This window comes from Buteo buteo, chromosome 20, assembly GCF_964188355.1.
Source record: "Buteo buteo chromosome 20, bButBut1.hap1.1, whole genome shotgun sequence".
NCBI classification, from domain to species: domain Eukaryota; kingdom Metazoa; phylum Chordata; class Aves; order Accipitriformes; family Accipitridae; genus Buteo; species Buteo buteo.
Genome location: NC_134190.1, coordinates 26,999,112 through 27,025,896, shown reverse-complemented (window position 1 = coordinate 27,025,896; position 26,785 = coordinate 26,999,112). Strand labels below are relative to the sequence as shown.

At 35.3% G+C, this 26,785-nt stretch overlaps 1 protein-coding gene across 5 annotated transcripts in view; it reads left to right on the top strand.

Moving 5' to 3' along the window:
- The window catches only part of MARCHF6 (membrane associated ring-CH-type finger 6), a 44,433-nt gene that overhangs the window by 6,218 nt on the left and 11,430 nt on the right, over positions 1-26,785 (top strand). For 2 of the 5 annotated variants that reach the window (XM_075052054.1, XM_075052053.1), the window contains exons 3-18: positions 2,246-2,389; positions 6,617-6,689; positions 8,701-8,869; positions 10,258-10,450; positions 10,738-10,799; positions 12,814-12,846; positions 14,576-14,627; positions 17,780-17,838; positions 18,447-18,527; positions 19,753-19,821; positions 19,935-20,009; positions 20,827-20,961; positions 21,455-21,574; positions 22,567-22,667; positions 23,376-23,513; positions 25,293-25,494. In XM_075052054.1, the coding sequence (XP_074908155.1) occupies positions 2,246-2,389; positions 6,617-6,689; positions 8,701-8,869; positions 10,258-10,450; positions 10,738-10,799; positions 12,814-12,846; positions 14,576-14,627; positions 17,780-17,838; positions 18,447-18,527; positions 19,753-19,821; positions 19,935-20,009; positions 20,827-20,961; positions 21,455-21,574; positions 22,567-22,667; positions 23,376-23,513; positions 25,293-25,494 (1,706 nt within the window). Of the gene's footprint in view, positions 1-2,245; positions 2,390-6,616; positions 6,690-7,706; positions 7,764-8,700; positions 8,870-10,257; positions 10,451-10,737; positions 10,800-12,813; positions 12,847-14,575; positions 14,628-17,779; positions 17,839-18,446; positions 18,528-19,752; positions 19,822-19,934; positions 20,010-20,826; positions 20,962-21,454; positions 21,575-22,566; positions 22,668-23,375; positions 23,514-25,292; positions 25,495-26,785 lie in introns of all 5 variants that reach the window. The other 3 variants (XM_075052056.1, XM_075052055.1, XM_075052052.1) reach the window with 2 other exon arrangements.

Below are 26,785 nucleotides of genomic sequence, written 5' to 3'. Positions count from 1 at the left end.
ATTGTGCATTTATTTGAATGCTCTGTTGTAATCCTAAAGCCTTTTAAAAAATGAATATGTACAGGTGCTAACATTTATAACCACTTCAGGTGTACTGAGTTAGGATGGGCATCCTTTTTTACAGTCCCCTGTGTGAGTGTTCAGAAATTCCTGAAAGATGCATTTTTAAAAGAACTTTAAACCTTCCTAACTTCCCCTTAACAAATAAATCATTAATGCAAAGTAAATGTTTTCCTTGTAGCCTCTGTTGCAGTTCCAAAGTGTTGATCAAAATGTATTTTTTTTGAAAATGAAATAAATATGCCTGAAAGTATCTGCTGAGTTCAGTTTTGTCTGAGTCATACCATAAATGTGTAACAAATATACTCTAGGTAGGTATTCTTTTAGCACCCTAAACAAAGGTCTGCTTCTCTTCTGTCATAATTTTCCAGAATGTTTGTTCAGTGTGAGCTGAGAGATCACTAGTAAGTCTTCACTGGACATTTTCAATGGTACTACCAAATTGTATACTAAATCTGTTTCTGTAATAAGAAAATTGTAAATTGATAGACAGTGTCAAAATACATTTGTGTCCTGCTTTCAGTTTACTGCTCTGTGTTCTCACAGCTACACTTCCCTAGTGTTATATTTTTAGTCCTTTTTTTTATGAGTTCCAGTTCTTGCCAGATACCTGACAACTAAGAACCTTTGAAATTTAAAACCAGTTACTATTTGTCTTATGGTTACTGTTTTGTTGTTACTTTGTGTCAAATATAATTTTATGGTTACTGTTTTGTTGTTACTTTGTGTCAAATATAATCTTATGGTTATTGTTTTGTTACTTTGTGTCAAATGTAATCCACGTGTTGTTCAAATGCACCAAACTCTCCACATTCTTTGGGTACTTCTGCATGTTGATACTGCTTTTCTATGTTCTTGGGTTCTCTTTACAATACAGAAACTTAGGGAAATGTCCCTGGAGAGAAAAGAAGAAGTTTCTTCTCCTGTAGAGGCTTCTTCTCTGAGATTAGTAAAAGGATTGCTAAGAATGTAGGTAAAGGTAGCAGGGAAGTTCATTAGAGAAAAGGTAGGATGCAGGTAGATTGCATGAAGCAGTATTTCGCAGACTTCTAAGTCAAAGGATTGTCCATGAGAGGGGAGCAAAACTTTTCCCTAGTAGTTCTTAGAAAAATTGAGTTTCCTTATGTAGTTAAAAGTATGTGATGTTTTAAAATATAGTCCATTAATTGAATGTGTTAAAGTCTTCAAGTTCAGCTCTTTCCAACATAGCTGTTAAACATCCAGGCAGCAACGTCTCTGTGCAACTCCTAACTGTAGTTTATCTTCTTTATTCAAATCTGTTACTGATACTGCGTATTAGCACTTGCTGGCGTCCATATAAGTGTGTGGAAGCTAACTAAATCTAATGAAAATGTTAGAGATAGGTGTTTTCTAATTGTTTGCAAAAGCAGCAGCCCTGTCAGTGTTTTTCTTGGCTTTTGAGTAGGGATGGGTTTATGTAATACATAGGTGTTGAATTTAAAAAGTCAACAAAATGTACTATTATGAAAATGTCTGTGCAGGCTGGGAGATTTGCATTATGTTCTGTAATGGGAGTGACCTTAGAAGAAATCTTACATAGTATAAAATAGATATGTGTTGAAAGTAGAAGTCATTCTGTGTAAATTTCAATGTCTGTAGATGCTTAATCAGTTCCCTTCAGTTTTCCTGTCTGTGTGGTGCTTTCATTTTGCTGATTTTTTTTTTGTGCTGTTGCATTGCAAGTAGGATCTAGATTATCTAGCACAAACAAATTGACAATATGCAAAATTGCTAATTGCTCTTGTTCCTTGTGCTCTTTCCTTGAACTCAGTTTATAAATAACAGACAGGGATATCTTTGAGGTAGTGCTGAGTGGGAGGGCTACTGAATTTAGAATCTGCTTTTCTTTCCAGGCTTGAGCTTATTTTGAGATAATCAGAGTTTACAGTTGATAAATAACGCTATTAAGAAAACTTCTCCAAGTGAAAAATTAGCATGGAGTTTATTAATTTTTCCATTCCACTCAGCACACAATGTAACAAATGTGTCATGTGAAGTTTGGGGGTTTTTGTTATTTGTTTGGGGTCATCTCTTGGGAATCTATAAAATGTGCTTATTCTTCTAGTAAGCGTTTGCCAAATACAAACATTTTGCAGTTGTCAGGACTTCTACACAAATGCTTCTTTAAAGGAAGAACTGTTTCATAAGTGCCTTTTCTACACAGTTTATTCCCCAGATATGCCTTCACGGCTTCCAATCCAAGACATCTTTGCTGGACTGGTTACGAGTATTGGCACAGCAATACGATACTGGTTTCATTATACACTTGTGGCCTTTGCATGGTTGGGAGTAGTACCTCTTACTGCATGTAAGTATTCATTTTTTGTGCTGTAATACTCTTATACACAGGAAAATATGCCACTTCCTGCAACAAAGTTTTGCGAGACCATTGTTGGTTTATTAATAAAAAAAATCATAAATTCAAAGACATTATTTCACTTATTTTCAGTCAGAAGTCCTAGCTATTTGACTCTTAAGCCAGCGTGCAATGCAGGAAAGGTGTTAAGAGATAGGAGAGAATGCATAAAAGGGCTTTTAAACTTATTCCAATAAAATGCCTCTTTTTAAGTATCTTTAAAATCTACATGGAAGTTTTTATTTGATACAGTTTAGTAACATTAGGATAGAAGAATTGTCCTGGTTTTTCTAACTATCTATAAATGAAAGTGCAATACTTTTTTTTAGTATGAAAAATGAAATTCCTTTACGGTCATACATAAATTGATAAGTAGAACTCCTCTGAAAAAATAGTAAACAAAGGCCTATAAGTAGTAAAGGAATTTAACAGAAAGAGAGCACACATTTAAATTGCTGTAGTATCCAGTTTGAAATTCACTTTTCAAATACAAATGGAAAGAGACCTATTGATGTTTCAACAAGCCAAAAATACAGAGAAGATGAAAAAAGGCAAAAGGGATATAGCGTTCAGTCAAGGAAATGATTGGAAGTGCGTCTTTCCAAACAGTAATATACCCCTTGAACAACAGAGCAGACAGCCAGTAAATGCATCTCCCTAGACAGTTTCTCAGTATGTTCTGTGCTTTTATTTGTAGCTGTCACTGGCTTCGTTTGAGAATAGCACAATACTGGCATCAGTTATAAAAGAGTGATCCTATTTCTGCAGCCTGTCTTTCCTGTGCAAGAAAAAGAGTTTTTCTGGGCATGTAGTAAGCAAGATTTACAAACTGCTCTGCATTAAAACTAAAAAGTATTTCAAATTTCTTTCTTGGGTTTTTAGATGAATCTCGGTTTTCTACCATTGGCTTTCAAAATGCAAATCTTGTACACTTTTCTCACTAAACTTCTGAAGGACAGCAAAGTCATACTTAATAGATTAATTAAGGTAGTTATGTTTCATAACTGTCTGAAAACCTGATGCCGACTCTTCAGTAATACTGAAACATTACCAGAGGTCACCACCTACACCTTAGTTATATAAGACTTGTTTGTTTTTTTTACAAATGTCATTTTTGGATTTTAATACTCATTTACTAAGCCAATGTAACTGACTTAAGATTTTTATTTATGAGTGACCATTTTTTTTACTTTGTCTTAGTTTGTGTCTCTAACATTGCACCTGTACCCCTGTTTATGGATTCGTTTAAGGATTAATGTGTGACGGGTGACATATTTGCACAGGAAGATACCCAACATGGTAGAACCGTTCAGTCTAACAAACCCTGAAAAATCCATTTACTGTTGAAATTTGTCAGGGTCTGTCTCATGGATGTGATTTTGTATAGGTCTTGTCTTCTTACATTAAATGCCTTTAATGTAATCTTTAATTTTCTGTAATATTTAAATACTTCTTAATGCAATCTTTTTGCCTTCCCTGTTTCAGTCATATGGCTCACATAATTGTGTGTGGCTGGCTTCACAAGGAAGTATTCTCATAATTTTATATCCAGAAGAAAGAGGTGCAGCATAAAAAACTTGTCAGACGTGTCAAAGGAGATGTATGGTTGAACAAATCTGTCTTGCAGATTAACATGCTAGTCGTGCAGTTATCCCATTGTGGGATAAATTCTACATTCTTTTTTCGTAATCTCGCTTCTTCATTGCATACCCATTTTATAAGGTTGAGTAAAAGGAATTTATCTCTTACCCTCAGCCTAAACCCAGCAGGCTCTGATATGCTGTTGCTATTCTCTTAGCACAAAACATATTTACATGAGTGGATGAAAAAAGCCAGTAATATAATTTGCTATGATCTATTCAGAGAAGTAGGATTAATTGGGCCAATTTAATCCAAAGTGGTTTTATTCTCTGTAATAATTGTATTTAGCTGCATGGTCCCTAGAGTGAAATACCTGAGGTACCTATACAGTACGTGGGGTAAGGAACAGGTGTGCACACTGAGTAAAGCGAATGTGAACACTAAGGCAGTGGGAGTTGAGTTGTCTGAAGTGCCTCCTTTATCTCAAATCTGAGAAATCACTGTTCGCACTCCGATACGGCATATGAATGTATTTTTCTGGAGTGATTCAGTTGCCATTTAAAAAAAAAAAAAAGGACAATACAGCTGAAGAGAATGGCTGTATTCATGTTTCATGTAATTGTGTAGAGATTAAACTTGTAGAGATGTGTAATAGAACTACTTAAATTGACACGAGTAAATTGGAATTGTGTATGTGAGCACCAGAAGAACCAGCAGAAGAAGGGCTAAAAGGAGTATTTGCTGTTTACCAGAGAGCACTGTATATGTGATTTCATTCAAATCAAGAGGGAAAATAAAAAGACTAAAGATAAGGTGTCAAGCAGATGAAAAACAAGACTGGGGTTATAAGATATACAGATAAGGAAAACAGGATAACTGTGAATTTTGCCTCAGGCTCAAGAGGGTGAAACAAAACAATGAGGCAAAGATCCCAAATGGTATCTACACATGAAGGGTATGAAAGGAAGTCTAAAATCAGTTTATAAATGCCAATCAAGAATAATCGAAGAGATATGATGAGGATTTACTAGCTGCTGTCCTTTGTCTTTAGTGTTGTTCACAAGTGATCCTGTCCAGACCACTTGGGCATACAAGTCTTGGTGCTTGTATAAGAGAGAGCAAGTGAAATCTGTGAGGGAAAAATAGCTTACTTGGAGATCAGTTTGCGTAGAGATTTTGCATAATAAAATCCCCTTCCTATTCCATAACATCTAGTAATGAGTTTTGTTACAGTGGTTTCCTACCAGTGTAGTGTAATTGGAAGTTATAAGGCTTGTGTTCTTTGACCTTTTCAGCATGGCAGGGTTCACAGCAGTATCTTGCCCCTTTGAAATTCCTCCACCACGTAGCTAGATGGTAGGCAGAGGCAAACTATTGAAGCTCACTGGCAGCAGAGGATCAGTATCATCTTGCTAAATTTGATTCAGTGACTGTTCAATATAAAATGTGTAAGTAGTACTGACTACAGTGAGACTGAACATTTTCATTAGATCAGCTACAGCCATTGTCTCTTTTGTGTTCTAACTTGCTCTAGACCTTTGAATTTTGTATTATTATTTTCTGTCCAATGTCAGAACTTCAGCAGGAGGGGTGGATTGCACTGGGGATGTAAGTGTTAACTTCTTCCAAGTGCTATATTATGTCTTATATAAAGGGTGAGCATAAGCAGGAGACCTTTTGGGCATTTCTGGTGGATTGATTCACGAGAGAGATAGAAAGTTTATGTTTCTACAAGTTCCAAACAGGTTTATCCACGAGGTAATAACTGAGCTATTTATTCTAGGTCACAGAAACCATAGTGTGCCAGTATATACTTGGGTACCTATGCCTGCCTAAAGGGTGGAATGAGAATCTTAAAAATTGCATTTCTGGGTATGGGTGCCTTATGTCTTTCCTCATCCTGTTCTGAGCCTCTGTGTCATCCTCCTATGAATCTGAACCAAATTTTCTGAAGTAGACTATATACATTGATAATCTCCTTTTAAGATTATGTGACTGAAGAACTGTGCTAAAAAGCTAACATTAACTAGCATCAAGAATTAATCCATAAAACAAATATTTGAAACAGATAATGAAATGGTGAGACTCCTTGCTACAAGATGTCATAATACCAAAAGTTTATATAGGTTCAAAAAATGATTGAACAAATTAATGGGGGAGGGGGAAATCCATCAAGAATTAATTAGCACTGAGATATTATGGCACAGGAACTGAGCTGCTTTGTGTGAAGCATATGAGAATGTACTGAGGAATTATTTCTGCAAGTATCTTTAACCTGTTTCTGTATTCTTCCTTGGGCATCTGTTGGTGTGACCAGTGCTGGAGGCAGGTCTAGATAAATCTTGGGTCTAACCTAGTATGGCAATTCTTACACTTTGAATGTATACTTAATCAAGAACGTTCAGCTAAAATAAATACAGCTTTGTTCCATGTTGTTGTATATCATCTTGAGTTCTGTTAGTTCACTGGAAGTTGACTTTTTTTTTCCTTGTCATGAATTTAGTTGGGACACCAGATAAAAGAGGATAACTATGGTCCTTTCCAAGTGATGCTATAACCAAAATCAAATTTATACCACGGTTCTGTTTCTTCATGCAGGTCGTATCTACAAGTGCTTGTTTACTGGCTCTGTGAGCTCACTACTGACACTGCCATTAGATATTCTGTCAACGTAAGTACTTAAACAGTCTGATACAAATAACTTTTCTAGTCAGATTACTGTGACAATGGTTGCTTTGGAACTTAGTGTCCCTTTCTTCCAGTTATGCTTGTTATCTTCCATCATCTTAGGCAAGCAGCTGCCTGTTACCCTTTGCATAACGAGATGTATGGCCAACAGTTTTACAGTAGAAATAATTTCACTTTGAAGTTCTGTTATTCAGGTGCTTGGAGCTGGAAAACTGACTTTACAAAATGGGCCCTGGTTAATGAAGACTTGTATTTGACATCAAGAAAACTTACACTGCAAAATTACACTTAATAATTAAAAAAAAAATAATTTCCTACAGTTTAAATCAGATGCCATGTAGTAGAATATTAATATATATTGCTGATAATATTAATGTCACATTCTGTTTGCATTGTTACATTTTTATATTCTGAATTTAATTTTATCCATCCTGGGTCTCTTATGTGATAGGGATTTTTTTTTTAATCGGATTGCTGTCTAGCTGACACTTAAATTTTAATGCTTCAGTCGCCATATGCTATTGAATATTGCCAATCTTTGTCTTTTTCAAATCAATTTTACTTAAAGAATCAGTAAATACCAACACAACAGAGTTTCAGGCTGGTTCTTACTTTTTTCATTATCTTGAACCTGAGGAACTGAAACTCAGTTTGAGTATAATCAGTTGCACATCAAGCAAATTTTGAATGAATGTCCTGTGTGGTTCAGCTAAGTCATCTCAGTTGGGCTATTTGATTTGAGACATCAGGTCATGTTACTTTTAATTAATTTTTATTAATGGAAGGAGATGCTCACTTGAAATTAGTAACAGTATTTTTCCTGTTATCTTCCAGTAAGTGTAGATTTTAATTTTATTTTTCTGAGAAGAATCTGAAACAACTGAACCTAGAGCACCTCTTCTCATGTCTTTTACAGTCTAGGGAGAAAATAAAGGACTCAAGTATGTGTCAGATTTTAATGGCATGTGAAGCTCTGCTTTGACATGAATTTCTTTTACAGAGTCAATTTCAGTACCGTCTTGTGTCATCTTTTCATTTTGGACTTCTTGTCTCCATGGTATTCACTGTGCTGTGCGGGCACGAGTGTCTGTGTGGCTGCATGGAGAGCCAGACTGATACCTCTTTGGGGATGGCAGAGTGCTATGGTGGCATATTTCTCACTTAAAGAACGTATGGTAGTTGGTTAGCTTCCCAAGTAAATTCACCATGGTCAAGGAGTAGTGCAAGGGTGGAAACAAGTGGGAGGGGGCACCTGGAATTAGGGATGAGGATTGCTTAAGCCAATTTAAGTATCTCTTGCATTGCATGAAACCCTAGTTTCAGTTGGCTAACTGAACTTTGTTTTGCTGCTGCTTTACAGTTATGTATGACTCGATAGATTAGGATTTTTTTAAAGTATAGAGATAATATCTGGGGTAAAAGACTGCCCAAAATGTAGAGCAGTTCCATTCTTTCAGTTAGGGTAGCTCAGCAGATAAAATACTTCAGTGGACTGGATATTATGCATCTAGACATTTAAACAGACCTTTTACTGTAGCAGGTCATTTACTTAGTGACTGTTTGGTTTCTATTGCTATTCTTGAAGATTGTTTTTCCTGAACTACTCTTGAAGCTTTTCTTCTTATTGAGTCAGATCCTGTTTTGCAGGAATATTTATGTTTAAACAGTAGTAATTTCACAAACCAAACCAGAAGGAAATAAAACCTTTTCCAAAATCAGTGTTTATCTTGGCATTTAAAACCATTTGTACACAGGTACATACAGCCTTCCTGAAAGAAAGCACCTTTGAACAGATTTTTTTTAAATTAAATAGAAATTATGTCTAGATACTTTCTTTACCTAGACATATAAATAAATACAGCTTTTTGCACAAATACCAGTTTATTTGTTGATTTGGACTAAGAGGATCTGTTTGTAGTAGTTAATGACTAAATTTAGTCTTATTAGCAAAATATATTTGTCATTTATATTTGGGGTTTTTCTTTCTTTAACAGGGAGAACTTACTGGCTGACTGTTTGCAGGGCTGTTTTGTGGTAACATGCACTCTGTGTGCATTTATTAGCCTGGTTTGGTTACGTGAACAGATCGTCCATGGAGGAGCACCACAGTGGTTGGAACAAAATCAGCAACAGCCACTCAATGGTGTTGGTCAACAAAATGAGGTAAAACTTAACTGCTCAGTAGTTCATGATAAATTTAGAAAATGTTTTTTTGTGAATAAATACATTATCGGAACCCAACGGTAACGTCTTACTGCAGGGTATCTTTATTTGCACATTAGCAGAAGTTGAACACGTGTGCCTGTATAAACTCAGTGACATCACTGTTACATTTTTGAAGTTCTGTAAAATGGAATGTTAATGGATTAGTTATAGTTTTTGTAAAGTAATTTTAACATTTAGATTCTTATGTCTGTATCTTTACACTTTTTAAAGATAATTTTGTGCATATAAAGCCACAGTTAATGAAGATGCAGCTTGCTTTTATTTTGTCTTTTTCATAACTATTTCAGTAGTTCATGAGGTAACAATTCACTGTTCTCAAAGCAGTTGGAGGTTTTGTTGAAACCTCTGAAGCTGCAGCTTCTCTGCCCTCCCCCCACCACACAGACATGCACCCCTTTAGTGCTTACAGGAGCCTCTTGGGCGGGAGAAGAGATGATACAAGGCATACGTGCATGGGGGAAGTAGAATTTTGTGTTCTTCTGTAATAAATGTCAATTTTTTGTAGACAGAGTTCCTCAGCTTGATGACTGACTTGAGTTGTCCTTGAATTATTGTCTTTCTAATACAATGATAGTTTTTATAAGATCAAGAGAGTTCCCCTCTATCGAGCACTGGTGAGACCACATCTGGAGTGCTGTGTCCAGTTTTAGACTGCCCCAGTACAAAAGAGACATGGGCATACTGGAGTGAGTGCAGTGAAGAGCCAACAAAAATGGTTAAAGGACTGGAGCATCATACATACGATGAAAGGCTGAGAGAGCTGGAACTGTTCAGCCGGGAGATGAGAAGGCTCAGGGTGGCCTGATGGGAGGACGTAAAGAAGACAGAGCCAGAGTCGTCTTGGTAGTATTGAGTGACAGGACAACAGGCAGTAGCCTCAAAATACAGGAAATTCTATTTAGACAAAAAAAACCAACCAAACAACAAACTGACAACAGATGGTTGGGTGGTTTGGGTTTTTTTTCTTTAAATGTGATCAACTACTGGAACACGTTGCTCAGAGAGGTTGTGAAGTCTCCATCTCCAGAGTTACTCAAAAGCTAACTGGAAACAGCACTGAGCAACCTGCTGTAGCTGACCCTGCTTTGAGTAGGTGGGTCGACTAGATGGTCTCTAGAGGCCCTTTCCAACCTCAGCTACTCTGTGAAGAAGTCTGAATGTTTCCCTTCCTCTTTTAAAAGGTTTAGTGGTCCCAAATGTAATGCTTATCTAAAGAAAATACAGTATTAACATTTTTTTAATACTATTCTTTTTTTATATATACAGGATAAAAGTATTGAGAAAGGTTGATCAATTTGACTCAATACTAAATCCTGTTTCTGCAGGCTCAGGCTGTTGTAAATGGAGGTGTTGAAAACGCTGTGCTTGATCAACCTGCTAACGCAGCTGCTGAGAACGTAGTTGTAGGTGAGAACCCTGAAATTCAAGAAGAACAAGTAGATGAAGAGGAGGAGGATAATGAAGATGAAGAAGATGCTGTAGTAGAAGATGCAGCAGATGTAAACAATGGAGCACAAGGTAACAGGTGACTCAAAACAGTAATGTTCTAGTTCTTTTCAAATATAAATGAAACCATTGAAAATAGAGCTGTCATAATTCAAGGAAGCTGTGTAAATTCCCACTTCAGCTTATTTATCTTGTTTTTGCAAATTTCATCTATTTGTTTTGAGTGCTGAAAAGCTATCAGCAGTTATGAGTTGAATGTTAGGCACTTAAGTCTTTGTTCATTTAAAACATAGCATGGAGTGGTTACATCTTGTTTTGGGCGAGTCTAACAGCTGTAAAAATGGCCATTGTCTCCTCAGATGACATGAACTGGAATGCTTTGGAATGGGACCGAGCAGCAGAAGAGCTTACTTGGGAGCGAGTGAGTAAGAATCATTTTCTTGAATTGAATAATTCAGACTCATACTTGAGATGATTTGTAGTATTGCTGTGTTAAAATCCATTTGGGATAGATTTGGATACTGTTGTCTAGTGTGAAAACTATCAGTAGGAGGCTTTAGTGACCTAAAAAAGTCATTGTACTAAAACCAAAATGTGTTATGCTACTTGTTAACTATCCAAAAGGCATTTCTTTGATTTGAAATATAGTAGCAGCTTAAAACATGTTTTAGCACAGACTATTCTGAAGTCTTCAGCTTGGTCAGGTTTAGAAATTAATTTCAGCTTGCATTGAGGGTGCTCGGCCAGATTAGGAGCACATCGGTGTTGCATTGTATATACCTTAATGCTTAATTTTTGTATTCATGAAAGTATTAAAGAAAAGAGAGAACCAGATATTTTGGTTAATTTACTTGATTTACATATTTGCAAAAGACAAATGTATTTCTTAAAAAATTATGGAGCATTTTAATGTAACATTGCTTCTGTTTTGTTTATAGATCACAAATTCTGTAATTGCAGCATGAGATGTGTGTACACTGTAATCATAGAGTAGAGACTCAAGAATAGTTTTTTGTATCTGGTTTAGAAGTAGCCAACCTCTGAGTTCAAAGCTCACCACGTGCAGCAAAGTCTACCTGAAGGTAGATGGAGCAGCTTCATGTGATTTACCAGCATCACTAGTGCCTATGGCATACAGTTGTAAAGCTAGTCACTGTATTCCTAGGCTGTGATATAGTTGTTGCCTTGATTGCAGTGTAGTAGAAATACAGTTTTCATCATGAGGGACAGGTCTTGATCTTTGTTTTGTATCTAGTGAAAACTTCTTAGTTTGCTTGAAAGAGATGTTGTGAAAAAGGGCATACATAAATTCCAGTTTCTGAACTATTCTACTGTGTGTCTCAAGACAAGTGTGTTATATTTATGTGCTGGAAAATGTTGATGTACTCCTAATTGAAAATACTTTGATGCCTCTTCACGAATACGGAAATCAACTTCAAAGTCTCATAACTATTTCCAATCCTACGTGCTGGCATAGGCAATAGACATCTAGTTGGCATTGAGTATTGAACGTGGGGTAGGCTTTTCTGCTATTTCATCTTGTGAAAATAGCAAACAAGCTTTCTGAATTTTCAAAAATATTTGCATTTTGGTTTACTTTGTAAATAAGTGCAACTTTAATATCTTGCAACTTAGTGCAAAATCCTGGTACAAAATAACCTTGAACCTGGTACTTTATGGCAGTAATCATGGACTAGGAGTGTCTGGATTGAAATAGTAAGAAATGATTGAAGTGGGGGGGAAAGGAGAGACTTTTTTTTTATTTTTTTTTTAATAGATGCTCTATTTTTGGCTGTTGGGTGGACGCTTCCCGTAACAGCTGTGCAGAGTGATGGAGGATTTGTTTCCTGTCTTCCCTAGCTGTAAACCAGTTCTGTTCTAAACTTAATAACATACAGTATAGAAACATTATCCTGTTACTAGTTGGTTTTACACATTGAATGTAAAATACTAACCATAGACTTTTTGCAGTGCAACATAAACTGATACTTTGCAATTAGGAAAAAAAATAATTTGCTTTTGTATTTTAATATTGAGCTGTTTGAACATGTTTTTGAATAACAATTCAATCACTAAAATCTTTTGTAAATACAAAACTTTGTCAGAGTCTTTAAAGTCTTGGACAGAAATAGCCTATATATTTGTTGATTATATGTTTCATTTGCCATATATAAATACATGTATGTTAAGATATTCCACATGTATATCACTACCTTTGATCAACTGAGTTTACTCTGATGAACAAGAACTTAGTTTCTATCTTTATCTTTAAGAATTTATGTCTAGGTTCTGTTGGTTGAGCAATAAAAAAAAAGCTTTTGACTGTATTGGACATTAAAAGTTGGTGTGAAAGAGGGTTCTATGAGGCTTATTTTAGATGCGTGTGGCTTAGTTTTTCTGATGAGTAAATAAAGTTAACTTTTTTATCCTCACAGATGCTTGGACTTGATGGATCTCTGGTTTTTTTAGTAAGTGAAATCCTGCATTTCAAGAATTTCTATAGAAGGTGCTTTAAAAAAAGTAAACTGTATTTTTAAAAATTACATCATTCTAATTGAAATCCCTATTTTCATATGATATATATTCTTTAAAGAGACTTTCATATGATGTCATGTTCAAGCAAACTGTCTTTTTTAGGAGTTACACAGAGTAGCGTTGTGCGTGTGTGTGTGGCATAAAAGTGGAATTTCTTAAGACATAGGTAACTTTGGATCACATGCTCCACTCTAAATAAAAACTGGACACTGTAAAAAAGCATACACTGAAAATTCATATCTGTTCTAGCCTTAAGTTTTGCTCTTTGTTACGATTAAAATAGTGTCTTCATTGAGACTTCTCTGATTTGCCCTAATACCACCAGAACACCACCAGTGAATTTTTAGTGTAGACTAGATTTTAAAATTTAAGATCCTTAGTTATGTTTCTTGACTTTATTTGGGGTTTTGTTTTGGGGTTGTTTGTGCTGTTGGGTTTTTTTGTTTGTTTGTTTTTGCTCCTCCCTAGAATTTTTCTCTTCTTGAATGTTATTTTAATTGATACCAGTATCAAATCTTTTTTTAAAAAATCTTCACAATAGTCTGTCTTGTGGAGCACGGATCTTTTAAATTTGTTCCAAAAATCTTTCTGATAATGATAATTTAGCAAAGCAATCCTAAAAAGGCTATTGGCTTTTTAACACTTATTTGTGGGTGAACCCGTGTTGATTATCTCCATGACAAACTCTTAAATACATAATGTATATCTTCTAGTGGGCTTTCTTATAGTTGATTTGAAGGGCTCTCTCTGCTGTCCATCCTACGTGACTGCAGAGATGTCTAGCTCTGACTTGAGAGTCAGGGGAGAGACAGTGCAAAGAGTCAACGGCAACAAAACTTGAACCTATCACAGCTATGTTCATTGGGTATATCATCTGCCAGATCACTTATTTTAAAAAGAGAAGTCATTTATATTTTAAAGGGAAAATAGATCTATGCTCTTTTCCAGCAGTATAAATTTTACTTTATTTAATGTGTGAAGGAAATACAGTTCCTAAATAGGAATGTGTTTATTAGATACTGTGGTGGATAAATGTCTCATGTCTGAAATAAATGTCTTAGTTTAATGTCTCCTGTTTAAAATAATGTGGCTTATTATGTCATTGGTGATTTACCTTAAATATTAATATCAAAAGAATTAAAATTCCAGTTTACTTATGGCTGAGTTCACATCTTAGCTAAAAATAATATTAAAAGAGACGTGCTGTCATTTCTAGTGAGAGCTGTCAGTTTTGTTAATGGGTTTCCTGTGACAAAGTCTAGTTGTTAAAAGTTCAGATTAACATTTTCTTATTTATAAAACAAATATCCACATACATTTCATGTAATTGTTTTTAAGAGCAGAACTATTATATTGATTTTAAAGTAAAAGCTTATTTTTACAAAATAAGAGTGTTAAAGCTAATATAAGTGCTCTTATCTAGGTAAATGTCCGTGAATGTAAAAAGATGTTTTCATAATCTGTCCTGCATGTTTTGGTCTTTGTGTTAGAGCAAATTTCTTGGCTCTAACCTGAGATGTGTGAGATGTGCAAGTTTTGGTAATAATAGGCAGTTGAAATAAGAAGTTTAGATACAAAAGTAAAATCACTTATTGAAATAACTGATATTTATGTACTGTTTCCTTCTCGTCTTCTTCCCTCCTTCCCCCATACTCCTTGCAGGAACATGTCTTTTGGGTGGTATCTTTAAATACGTTGTTCATACTTGTGTTTGGTAAGTACCATTTGCTCTTAGGTTTTAAAAAGAACCTTCTTTGTGAAGTGATAATGCAGGTTAATTTCAAGGCTGTTCTCTCAGAGTAAATGAAGTTGTGACATCTGAAAATGGAACCACAAACAAGCTGGGAATATGAATAATAAATCTTTAGTGCTTCTAGTTTTGTCATTTTAATTCATTTAAGTGAATAGGATTAAAATAGGAAATCTACCAAAATCTTAATGTTGTCAACCAAAGCACAGAAAAAAATGTTTGCAATATTGTTAAATTTAAGGAGGAACCTCCTGGAATTTAATTTATGAGCAAACGTAAATAGTAAATTCTAATCAGTGGTGTATTTTGCTTTATTTTCCTTTCTCATTCCTGTAGATGCTGAGGCTGAAATGCAACTTTAAATGTTTGCAAGACTCTTTCTATTTCTAGTACAAGACAGGAATATTTCCATGTTCTGATTCCATGTATAGTTAGTGCTAGGACATAAAATTGTCATAACTGAAAAAAAAAATTTAAAAATCCCCAAACTGTAAGTGTATATTTCTCAATCATTTGAACCCTAAAAGAAAAGGGTAAAATGCCTGCCACCTTATAAATAGCAGTAAGCTCCCACTTAGGAGTTTCTGGAATTCCTATTTTATATTTACTGCTTATAATATGTAGGGTAAATTTGCATTTCTGCTCTGGTTTTACTCTAGAAAGGTAATTGGTAACAAATTTCGAATATAGGGATTTTTTTTTTAAGAACCTCCTGAGAGGCAGTAGACTGTGATTCAGGTTTGTGGGGTTTTTTTTTGTACCTTCTACCTGTTGAGTGACATGGTAGAGTTACAGCTCTACCCTGTGCCTAAGTTTTGCCTGTTTTGCTGCTAACAGAAGCTTTTAGATTATGGTGCTTGAGCTCATTAGTGTTAATTTGACACAACTGTGTGCAGAAGCAGCAGCATTTTAGTGACAAGATAGAGCATTTTATAGACTTGAAGAAGTACCAGACACAAAATTTCACTTACTCTGAATTATCAGTTTAGAAAGGGATTGGTTATGTTGCTTTGGTTTTTTGAGTGGTCTTTCTTGGCAGAAGAGTTTGAGCTTTAAAAACTGAAGTTATACTGTAGATAAGAAATTTTTGCTGGCAGAGTAAAGCTCACAATACTGAACCAGTGATTTGAGCATCTGGTTACTGAAATGAATCAGCAGATCAAAAGGAAATAAAAAGAATTGTGATGTATATTTGATTCACAAAAAAATATAACTGTTCTAGTAGGAGTTGGAAAATACGAGAACTATTTCTTTCTGATAATTAGTCTGTTTTAATCTGTAGTTATTGGAATTTTATTAGGTTTTTTTAGCTGCTATAAAATTTAGGCTTTTTTAATAAGTAGATAATAACTATCAGACTTCTAAATCCTTGGTTTAAATTCAATAATAAGTGACTAATAAGAATAATTAATAAGGTTGTCACATAGATGTGTTTTCAGTAGCTCTATGTGTGCTTTAACAAGTGGGAAACTAACAAGTAGAGAAGGGGAATGACTTTCCCAAGCAAGTGAGCAGGAGATCTAGGAATTTAATTTGTGCTGGTCAAGCTTATTTTTAGTATCTTTCCCACGAAGTAGTACTGCCTAATTTATAACTGCCAAGTCTCTAGTTATTCGTAATTACAGTCCTGGTTCAAATGTCACAGGAGGTACTTTCTAGAAGATAAACCAGAAGGAAAGCATTTGGAACCTTAATTACAGGTCCAGAAATTCTCCTATGATGTTCTCTTGGACAAGTTAATTAAGTTTGACTTAATTCATATTTTCTATAGCTCATTTTTGTACTTGCAGAGGAGTTTGTACTGCTTCATACTTTTTAATGAAAGGGGTCTGTTAGAAATTCTCTTTTAAAGAAAGTTATTTAAAAAACATGATAAACTGTGCACTCTAACCTCATAAAACACTGTCAAAAAGACATGACTTTTAAGTCTGAGCCTGATGTCTATAGGAGTTATGTGACTTATTTTTTTTTATCTCACTTTTCTTTTTCTTGTTCTTAACGGGCAGGAAGAGCTCAGATCCTCCTTTTATCTTTTACATTTTTGCTATTCCCAGTAACTACTGATTTCTCTGAGAGGGACGTAGATTAAAACTTTCTCATCGTTGATTAGGGCAATACAAGTCCTGCTGAATCTTTTCCTAGTTTTTTTTACATATTGGTCATACGGGAATGAGGAGGATAGAAAAAATCATCAGGCTTTTCATTTGAGGGTATGTTTAGTCTACAGCAGTCCCCAGAGTGGATTATCATGATATAGTGAACGCAGTATAGGTGAAGATAAAAGTTTGCAGTTACTGTCACCCTTTACTTCCTATTGACTCCCTCTACTCCTGTAGGAAAGTGATGTTGAATTCTGTAGTCCTTTGTAGGTCAGTTAGAAGATCAGAGAGTGAGCTAAAACAACTACTTGATCCTGCAAATACACAGGTGTCCAAAAATGGGGAAAGTGCTGTGTGTTTTAATTCATTCCTCCTGAGACCACAGAATTGGCGAGAGTGAGTTCTCAGGAATGATGACGCTTCTTAGTGCATTAATTTAAAGTAAAAGACTTAGTTGCTCATCACCCCTTCACTGGAGCATCGTCTTGCTCTCCCTCATCTTCTTTTCCCTTTGCAGATTTCTGCAGGGCTTGCATTTTTCACAGTATTCTTAAGAACTAAAGCACTAAAACTGAAACCTTGCTAAAGCGAGTCCCATCTGTCCAAGCTGTAAAATAGCTACTTAAGTCTTTTAGTGCATGAGAAAGAGTGAATATACAGAACAGGTTCCTACAGCAGTCTGAGAGCGATACCACCCTAGTACGTAAGACTGAGAAATTTAATTAATTTACACACAGCAAGACGAGCTAAGAAGGAAAAGAATGTCCTCTTATTCTGTGTAGTTTTATATTATTTGTAATCTTTCAGTGTGAATTCTGATCTGATTTTCAATGTTTGTAAATTTATAGAAATGTAACATTTGCAAATATTTGCACAAAGTAATTTTTTTTAGTTGTTTTCACAAAATTTATGCGAGGTAGAATAATTACCATGTTACAATACACATCCTGCAAATAAGGCTCCATTTAGCAGTTTTCATGGCCATTTTTTCTGCTTCTTTCTGCTTATGTTATGCAGCATTTTGTCCGTACCACATCGGTCACTTCTCCATTGTTGGCCTGGGCTTTGAGGAATATGTAAGTACTGCTCTATAATGTCAAAATGAAAAAAAATGCCGCTATTTATTTCATCACAATATTTTTGTAGCATCCTTCCACTTTTATTTGTGATCACAAAAGTTACCTGGAGTGTCTCTTTTTTCTTCTCCTTAAACCTTTTTAAATTTATGACTAAAAAATTTCTGTCACTCTTTCCCACTTCCTCCATTATTTACACTTCAGGTGAGGTTTCCTCCTTTTACAAAAAAATGCATACTTTTTTTTAACAGCCTCTTCTTCCTCATGTACATTTTTATGTCTACTGAGTAATATTCATAGCTGATGATAATAGGTAGTGAAAGCTAGGAGGTAGTGAGGTAGTGTAAGGTGACACTTTTTGTTTCGTATATGGAGGTTGTTTCATGTTTGAAGAAAGTAGTTGTTAAGACTTTTCCAGTAAATGTAAACATCTTCTACTCTTGATGGAAATACCAAAAAAGTAGTAGGTTATTAAAATATGTAAAAACTAAAGAAACTTGTTGCCATCCTTGAAGAGTTGAGGTAGGGAATTTATCTTAATTACATAAAAAGGAGATGTAATCTTTTAAGAGACTGATAAATTTTCCCTTTTTTTCTGTCCCCTCCAGGTTCAAGCATCTCATTTTGAAGGCCTGATTACAACTATAGTTGGATATGTTCTGCTAGCAGTGACTCTAATTGTTTGTCATGTATCCTTTTGTCAGTAGTTACCTGGTTCAGATTTTACATCTAAATCATTTTTCTGGCTATATTTTGAGGAGGCACAGACGTGATGCAGATGCAATTAATTTACCGTTTTGCTCTGCTCTTTTGGTGAAATTAGAAGAAAAGGTCTCTCCTGTTTTCTTGGACATTTAAAAGTTGTTAGTGTGACTGCATTCTTCAGAACACTTGCATATGTTTAACAACACAAAATCACAGGCTTTTATGCTTGCTTGAAGGCCTCCAACTAAACTTGGAAGGTCTGTCTGAGGAGATGAGTGTAGAACCATTTTGTTTTCCTCACTGCCCTTATACTATTGCTGTGGGCTACAAAGTTGCAGTAGAAAGAGAAATTAGATTATGAAAATATGTAGCGTACGATGGGAAATTTATTCACATCTTTTTGATTCTGCCAGATCTTTAGAGTGTGGATTGTTTCCGTTTCTCTTTTATGTCTCTGAACCACTGAGAGTTTTCAGCAAGGATTTCTTTCAGGTGATAACCCTCATTATTACAGAGAAAATTAAGTCACGGCAGAGCTAGAAGAATATGGTCACAGGTAAAAAGTCTGCGTTCCAGGGGCATGTTTTTAAAGGGACTACACCTACTTCAATTTGAAAGAATAAATGTTTGTTAGCAATTTTCTGTTCAAGACTACGCAACGCTAACATCAACTTTAGACCTTGCTATACCAATGTGCAGTGCAAATGTCGTAAAACAGTTGATTGGCATGTCTCTGTTTTGCCTCCTAAAAGAAAAAAAAAAAAACAAACCCCCAAACTGTAATATGTATCCAGCTTTTCTTGGAAAAGGTGAGAATTTGTTTCAGATAGCATGAAAAGGAAAGCTACCATTTAAGGTAGGCCTTCAGTTTTGAAACTTGCTTATTCACGGCAGACGTTTTCAAAGGCAACTCTTTGTTTCTTGAGAAAACTTTTGGATGCTTAATTTAAGAAAGGTGGTAGTACTATTATTTATGTATTTATTCTTTTATTTTAGATGCATGTTTGGGGGGGGTTATCCAGCACATCAGGTTGTGACTTCCAGAGTCACAGCCAATTTTGAAAATAGAGCCCTGATAAAGTAGATACTTCACTTTTGCCTTTTATAAAATTTCCTGTAGCTAAAAGCCACGTAATAATAGTGTTTGATATGAATCAAACTATGTTATAAAGTATTTTTCAGTATTATTTTCTTGACAGAACTATTCAGGGTTTGGCAGCACTTGTTAAGTTCCAGCGATCACGTCGTTTATTAGGAGTTTGCTATATTGTTGTCAAGGTAATCCTATTGTTTTGTGTGTAGGAAAAACCACACTCAATTTAAGCTTACATTATAATGTTCTTAGCAATTTTTGTTAAACTAGTGAGATGTTCTTTTCTCTTTTCCTAAAGGTTTCCTTATTAGTGGTTGTTGAAATTGGTGTGTTTCCTCTCATCTGTGGCTGGTGGCTGGATATATGCTCTTTGGTAAGAATGGAAATAAGTGGGATAAAATCTTTTTTAACAGTGTTTATATTTAAAGGAAAAAAAGTTCTGATGAGAAGAGGGTTGTTGATAGGAGTTTGACAGCAGTCTTGCTGTTTTTATAAACAGTGTTTCCAGAGGGAAAGGGGTTTTTAGGTACTGCTTAATGCTAATTTTGTTTTCTGTTATGTTACTAAATACAAATTAACATGCTATGATTAAAATAACAAGATCCTGATCCTTTTTACTGCATTTACAAGACCACTGTGATAATGAACTTACAGGCAAACTTGTGTACTAAATAAACCTCTTTATGTAGCCATCTTATGTGAAATGGTAACAACTTCATATTTTAATAGTTGTCCAATCTCTTTCTGTTTTGAACAAGATACATACTGTTTTTGGAATTGAGGAGGACAGCTTTTCTGTCCTGAAAAAAAAAATTAAGTGATTAATTTCAAATGGAGAAAATTAATTTCTTCTAGCCTTAGTAGAAATAGAATTTTACTTAAGGGAATAAGTATTTGCTTCGATCACCACCACTTTGTTTGAACTGATTCATAACTTATGTAGTGTATGTTAGTGTTAGAGTTGACTTCTTTCTTCTTTCTGTCAGAAGAAAGAAATTGATCTTTATTTGCTGTTCCTACTGTAAATTATTCCCTTTTTTCTAATTAAATGCTATAATTATTTATTTGTTTGCATGAGGCAGGCATTTAAATTAAATGCCTAGCAGTATATATTAACTAGGGTAAACAAAAAGAGTAACTGTGTAGGTTTGCCAAACTTTATTCATATTTGTTTATTACTTACCTTCTAGGAGATGTTTGATGCCACTTTGAAAGACAGAGAATTGAGCTTTCAGTCTGCCCCAGGTACCACAATGTTTCTGCACTGGTTAGTTGGAATGGTTTACGTCTTTTATTTTGCATCCTTCATTCTTTTACTGAGAGAGGTAAGTCTATAAGAACAGGATTGGTATGTAACATAGAGAAGCTTGCGTGTTGAACTTAGTTAAATCTTTCACATGTGGGTATTGCTGCTACTGTGTTTTGTGTGTGTATGTTGGATTTCAGCCTTATGTAAAAAAGGCCACACTGATACTTACTGCAGTGGGAAATGATGATTTAGAGTATATTTTACTTAGATTTTTTTAGTTTACAAAGAGTTCTTAAACACAGGTGTTGTCTTCAAAGGAATCTAAATACGTTTCAGTTGTTTAAGATTGATTAATACTTAAAAATTAAGCTTGTAATTGGTTATTGCTTCTCTACTTCTCTGATAATGCTTCCTTTGTTCTATTTCTGTACCATATTGTTGAACCTTGTTCAACAAATAACCCTATTATGTTTAAAACTTATTTGCTGCAGCAGTGTTATCCAAAGTGAAAAACAAAGGATACAAAGATAACTTTCTCTTCATATATTGTTTTCTGTTCCCTACTTCAGGTATTGAGACCTGGTGTCTTATGGTTTCTCAGGAATTTGAATGATCCAGACTTCAATCCTGTGCAGGAAATGATTCACTTGCCCATTTATAGACATCTCAGGAGGTTTATCTTATCAGTGGTAAGGACTTCTCTCAAAAATTTCTTTATTTGGAAAGAAAATTTCATACGTTAGCTCCCATATATGCTACTCCATATTTAAGGAAAAACACTTTCACTGTGAAGGTGATTAGACACTGGAACAGGTTGCCAACAGGTTCTGTGTCTTGAGATACTCAAAACTCAACTGGATAAGGTTCTGAGCAACCTGATGTAACTGGGTCTGCTCAGAGCAGAGGGTTTGGGTAGTTTACCTCTGGAGGTCCCTTCCAAACCAAATTTTTCTGTGGTATCTTCTTATGCAAAATCACAGGAAATGTTTGTGTATTCAGACAGCAAGTGTTTGTTATTATGGATATTGTATATCATGTAACTCTTTGCATGATGCTCTTAGTTATTGCACTAAACATTGTGCATCCAGTTCAGCTGAAGTAGTGCAGCAGAGGTAGAGTAACTTTCTGGTTAAGTTTTGATTTGGATTATGCTGATCTAGCCAGTGGTGTCTGTTTCCAGGTTATCATTGTAAGATATTGAAAACAATGGAAGTTTTTTCTTTTTGCTTGTTTGTCTGAAGTTTGCCTAGCATGCAGTAAGGGAAGTGTCTTGGGTTGTCTTTGACATAAGTGTCATGTCAAATGTGAAAACTGATACATCAGAAACATTATTATTTGATGTACTGTATTAATACAGCTAACGTGCTTGGAGCAGTGAAAGCTCATAGAGAGATCTTAGTTCTATTAGAGAGCCCTTCAGTACGTGAGAGGAGCTGACCTGTCCACCTTTCAGAGTGTTTTCTCCTTAGATAATCATAATGCTTTAGATGCCTGAAACTTTTGTGTGACAGCAAGTGGCCCATTCAGCCGGAGAGGTGAATGAGCAAGCAGCTGGTTAGGTGCTTGGCTGTTAGCCAGGCCTAACCCACCACACACAGGAAACATGTCAGAGAGATGGGTGGGAAACTAGATTTGGCTGGTTCTGCAATTTGGACTAAGTTGTTAAACTTCCTTGTTGCAGATCGTCTTTGGATCAATTGTACTGCTCATGCTCTGGCTTCCTATACGCATTATTAAGTATCTCCTGCCTAACTTTCTTCCATATAATGTTATGCTCTACAGGTAAGCATGTAATTTTAAAAAGATGTTTTTTTCAGTCTTCCTATAACTAGAAAAAAGTGTAATTTCGCTCTTTGAGCATTAATGTGGCATCATTTGTTATGTTATTTTGTTTGTTTTCAATTAATCTGAACTTCATTGTTCTAGAAAAGTAAAAAGATGAAGGATGTGGATACATCACACAATTTGTCAAATAAAAAGCTACTAAGAAAAATAGAAGGCATTTTGTATTACTTCCACAATGATAACTATTTGGCTTTTATATGCCCTCAAAACACTTTCCCCTTCAGCTTTTCAGTGGTGAAGCTGCTGCCATGTTTGTTTTGCACATCCATTCCTGACTATCGCTGCTTCAAGAATAAAAGAATACCTGTAACTGCATTTCTTTTTAATGATAACAGTATCTTTCTAAGTAATAATTGAAACAGCAATGATAGAAGCAAATAGAAAGCAAATCATATTCTCTGATATAATCTTTCTCCACATTTTTTCGTAAATTTCTTGTGCGCCTAAGTGCCTAAACACTCATGAAAACTTAACCTGTGTGCTCAGAGTAGTATATAAGGAAAAATGTCTGCAAAAACCTAAGAATTGTTCCTATTGGTGTGCAATATATTTTTTTATTGTGGTGGCATTAATATGATTCAGTGTAAAAGATTACTATCAGAATGTTCCTTATGTTTGACTTTATGCCCTCCCCATTGTTTCTAGTGATGCTCCAGTAAGTGAACTTTCCCTAGAGCTCCTTTTGCTTCAGGTGGTGCTTCCAGCTTTGCTAGAACAAGGACATACAAGACAGTGGTTGAAAGGTCTTGTACGAGCATGGACTGTTACTGCTGGATACTTGCTGTAAGTACAGAAATCCAAAGTCAGCTACAGGCGTTGTGTCTAGCTTAGCCTTTTGACATGAAAGCAGCATGCTTTCAAGAGAGTTATCCCAACAAGTAGCTTTAATAGCTATTTTACAGATAAATAAATGATGTAAAACTTTCATAGTGATTTCCTATGGAAGTACCTTCTCCTAAGCAGTAGTTTTACCTGCTTCTGGACTAGTCTTTTACAAGTAATTCTTTTGGCACACTATTACAGCATTTACTTAGTAAAAAATCTGTAAAAGTATGACTAACAGCTTGTCAACTTCCTATTATATGGAAAAATGAAAGAGGTAAGTGTCAGCAGAGCACTTCCATGAGTTATCAAAATAAAACTTGTGTGCGCATCTTGCATTTCTTACTGTAAGAAGGGAAAAAAAAAAAAGGGAAAATTATTTAGCACATTAAGCTGATGAAGTGAATAATTTTAAATTGAGGATTTTGAAGTTAAAAGTTCAGTTTCTAAAGAAGAATAAAACTGTATCTTTGTCAGATGAAGTAAATGATTATACACAGTGAGGCTCTTTATTTTACACTGCCAGGCAGAGTTCTAGCACTTGAAATTATTTTTTAGCTTGTATGTTGTTTGCCAAATCAGTCAAGAAAAAAATTAAGGTTGATTTTGTTTCTGTAAAGTTTTAAATTTAGCTTCAAAGTATATTGGCATTCTCCCACTGTGCCTTGCTCATTGTGGGTTGTGCCAATGCAGCACTATTAGGGTGAAGATTTATTTATACTTTGCTAAGTTGTGTCTCTGAGACTCTGAGAAAATGAATGAAAGCCTTTGTTTTTCCACTGCAATCCAAAATGTTTATTTTAGCTTCTCATAAGGAAACTCTCCCCACCCCGTTCTCTTAGTTTGCATTTTGCAAAGTTATTTTTTTAATTAATTTATCCATATTTTGATAGTGTTTAAGTATGATGCAAGAGGAGAATTTTGGAGATGATAATAGAAATGGCTTTGCCTTCTCTGTTGCAGCTGTTAAGAACGATTGTGAAATATCTCTTCAGCAATTTTAGTTGAGCAAAGATGAAAATCTTTCCTCTGTTTTCATAGTCTGCCAATAGAATACCTGTATGTGTCTTACTGGTAATGCAAATTCTGCTAAAGCTGAGGAAAATTAACTTCTAAATGTTCATATTGGTTTTGGGGTTTTTTGGGATCAAACTCAAATTTATCCATCTGCTAATGATGTATGCAGGAAATATCAACGGAATTCTTTTTAAAGTAGATTGACTCTTTCTAGGATTGATGTTCTTAGAAAGTTGTGAACAGGTTTTGAGCAATTTGGAATCTTCTTGAAAGACTCTGCCTGACTGTACTTTCAAAAACATGTCTATCACAATACAGTACTGTCCTTGTACAGCTTAGGTTTGAAGGCAATTGTTTCAAATAAAGCTTAGTAGCTGTAAAATAAAAGCTGTCAGTTGAGCTGCCTGCTTACAAGAACTATCAATGCAATTTTCCTTTTATGTGCACAACTTTAATACCAGATGTTATTTTTAAAGCAAACAGATACAGATGGCTGTATTCCCACTGTTGTAATCTGCATCCACACTAGCATTTTTCTTATAAATTCTGTTTAGGATGACATTGAGTACATTACCAGAAAATGGTGTATTTTACTTTATCAAGCTTCTGCCAGTACTCCTGAATAAGTTTTGTACAACTTGTAGTCATTCTGAGTAGGCCTATTTTTCCGTTAAGATCTCATTCATATCAAACAGAACAAAACTGAGATTTTGATTGTTACAGAGATCTCCATTCTTACCTACTTGGTGACCAGGAAGAGAATGAAAACAATGCAAACCAGCAGCCTAACAACCAGCATGCTCGCAATAATAATGCCATTCCAGTTGTGGGAGAAGGTCTTCATGCAGCCCATCAAGCCATACTTCAACAAGGAGGACCTGTGGGTTTCCAGCCTTATCGTAGGCCTTTAAAATTCCCGCTCAGGGTAGGTATATCTAACACATTAAGAGAAAAGGGAAAGGCATTTGAAAAATGGGTATAATTTTTGTTGTAAGAAAGATTTGACCCACATGTTACCAGAAGTCAAGTGGTGGTTCATGTTGTTTTGTGTTTTGTACAGTTTGCACCTTTCTGAAAAGTAGATTTACAGTTATTATCACATACAGCTTTTTTCAGCCTGTAACTTAAGACCTTCAGTTACCATTTTATTTATAGATCACATACGTGTTGTGTATTATCTATTAGCTCACGTCTTATTTTCCTAACAGTTAGTACTGGAGAGAAATATTATAATAACCCCCCAGCAAAAAGGTAGTTCGGGAGTGTCTCTGACAGGGCATGGCTTTCAAGAGGGCATACTTCAGTCTTGTAGCTGAAGTGTATTTTAAACTATTTTGCTTTATTAAGAAATTAAATGGAGAACTTCTGTTGCATCTATATTAAACACAGGAATGCATGAGCTACAACACTGTTGTAGAGGAAACAGTGGGATGAAGTAGCTCAGGGGGTGAAAAGGCTAGGGAAGCAGAATGAATTTGCCCCTCTCGTTTGGTCATAACGGGAAGTCAAAGCACGCTCTCTGACTGAGACCAATTTAATCAAGCATAAATATGCACTTACTGCTGAAAGGAGCGGTGCCAGTCTTCTTTCCATAGCAATTGCTCGTTTCTTCCCTTCTTAGCATGAATGTCTGTGCTAGAACACACACATGATGAGCTGGATCAGGAAACTGGTCCAGCTGAAAACTGGGGTAATAGGCAGAAGGCATTGCTTAGAGACTTTTGAAAGTTCAGATAAGCCTTTATAGTGTTATTTTTAAAGAAAATGGGATACTTGTGTGACATTTTCACTTAAACTGAGTCAAGTTCATATGAAGTTGGACAGACAGGTTAATTGAAATTAGTTCCCTGATTGGCTGCTAAGGAGGTAATTAAAATGGATTCTCACTTACTGTGACCTGGCAATATGTAACAACTGTAATGTTGTTTTCTGACATGCTGTTTTCAAGGAAGGGGTGTGTTAACCTAGGGACTCATTAAATCCTTTCTAGATCTACCTTTGCATGGGTTATTTTATTTTATTTTTGTGGATGCCTCTGGATAAGGACAGGTGCTGAAACTGTCTCCCCCTCTCAAACCATTACATAGTGTAAGCTTTCAGTAATTTGGGGTGCTGACCTTGAGCCTGGTGATAACTAAGCGGTTTCATGTTCAGCTGTCAAAGACTGTTTTTTCTGGTCTACTTACCTTCATCTAGATGTTTTAAGTTCTTCTTTG